Raw genomic sequence first — 702 nt, forward strand, 5'->3', positions numbered from 1 at the left:
GACATGGCTGGTGCCAGCGGGGCACTGCAGAGGCTGGGAGGGACACTGGCAGGGGTACGTGCAGGCCTGCAGTTCCACCTGGAGGGCAAACAAGCCATGGAGAGGGTGAGTCTCCTGCAAGCCAGCTGGGCAGAGAGTGTAAAACCATGGACTTGACTGAGCAGACCCCTCACAGCTCCGCGGCCAGACCCGGCCACTGCCACCCAGGGAGACGGGGCGCAGCACAGGGAGAAGCTTGGGGATGGGCAGGAGGGGGGGACACTGGGGCCAGAGGGCACAAAAAGCCAGCTGGGCAGAGAGTGTAAAACCATGGACTTGACTGAGCAGACCCCTCACAGCTCCGCGGCCAGACCCGGCCACTGCCACCCAGGGAGACGGGGCGCAGCACAGGGAGAAGCTTGGGGATGGGCAGGAGGGGGGGACACTGGGGACAGAGGTCAAAAAAATACCTCTGTGTGGCTCTCTTAGTACTTGTTCTATCCCATCCAGCCCTCGCTTGTGAAACAGCTTCCTTGGATATTGTGTTTGTCACCAATAACAGCAGGAAAGCTCTTCCAGCTGTTTTGACTGTTGCTCAGAACAGCTGCTCTGAGTTTAGCTCACGTGGCATTAGAAGATGCCAAGTGCTTTCTCCTGCCTTAAGAACCGGCGTGGTGCAGGACCGGGATCAGCCTCAGCCTCCCAGAGCCTCCCTCTGCTCAG

At 59.8% G+C, this 702-nt stretch overlaps 1 protein-coding gene across 1 annotated transcript in view; it reads right to left on the minus strand.

Annotated features, from left to right (window-relative positions):
• The window catches only part of LOC104493349 (connective tissue growth factor-like), a gene marked incomplete at its 5' end in the record, with an annotated part of 11,137 nt that overhangs the window by 5,985 nt on the left and 4,450 nt on the right, over positions 1–702 (minus strand). The window contains one exon of the mRNA XM_010136008.1: positions 2–78. Coding sequence (XP_010134310.1) covers positions 2–78 — 77 coding nt within the window. The remainder of the gene's footprint in view (position 1; positions 79–702) is intronic.

The sequence above is a fragment of the Buceros rhinoceros genome, unplaced genomic scaffold (assembly GCF_000710305.1).
Source record: "Buceros rhinoceros silvestris isolate BGI_N320 unplaced genomic scaffold, ASM71030v1 scaffold17865, whole genome shotgun sequence".
In the NCBI taxonomy this organism is placed as follows: Eukaryota; Metazoa; Chordata; class Aves; order Bucerotiformes; family Bucerotidae; genus Buceros; species Buceros rhinoceros.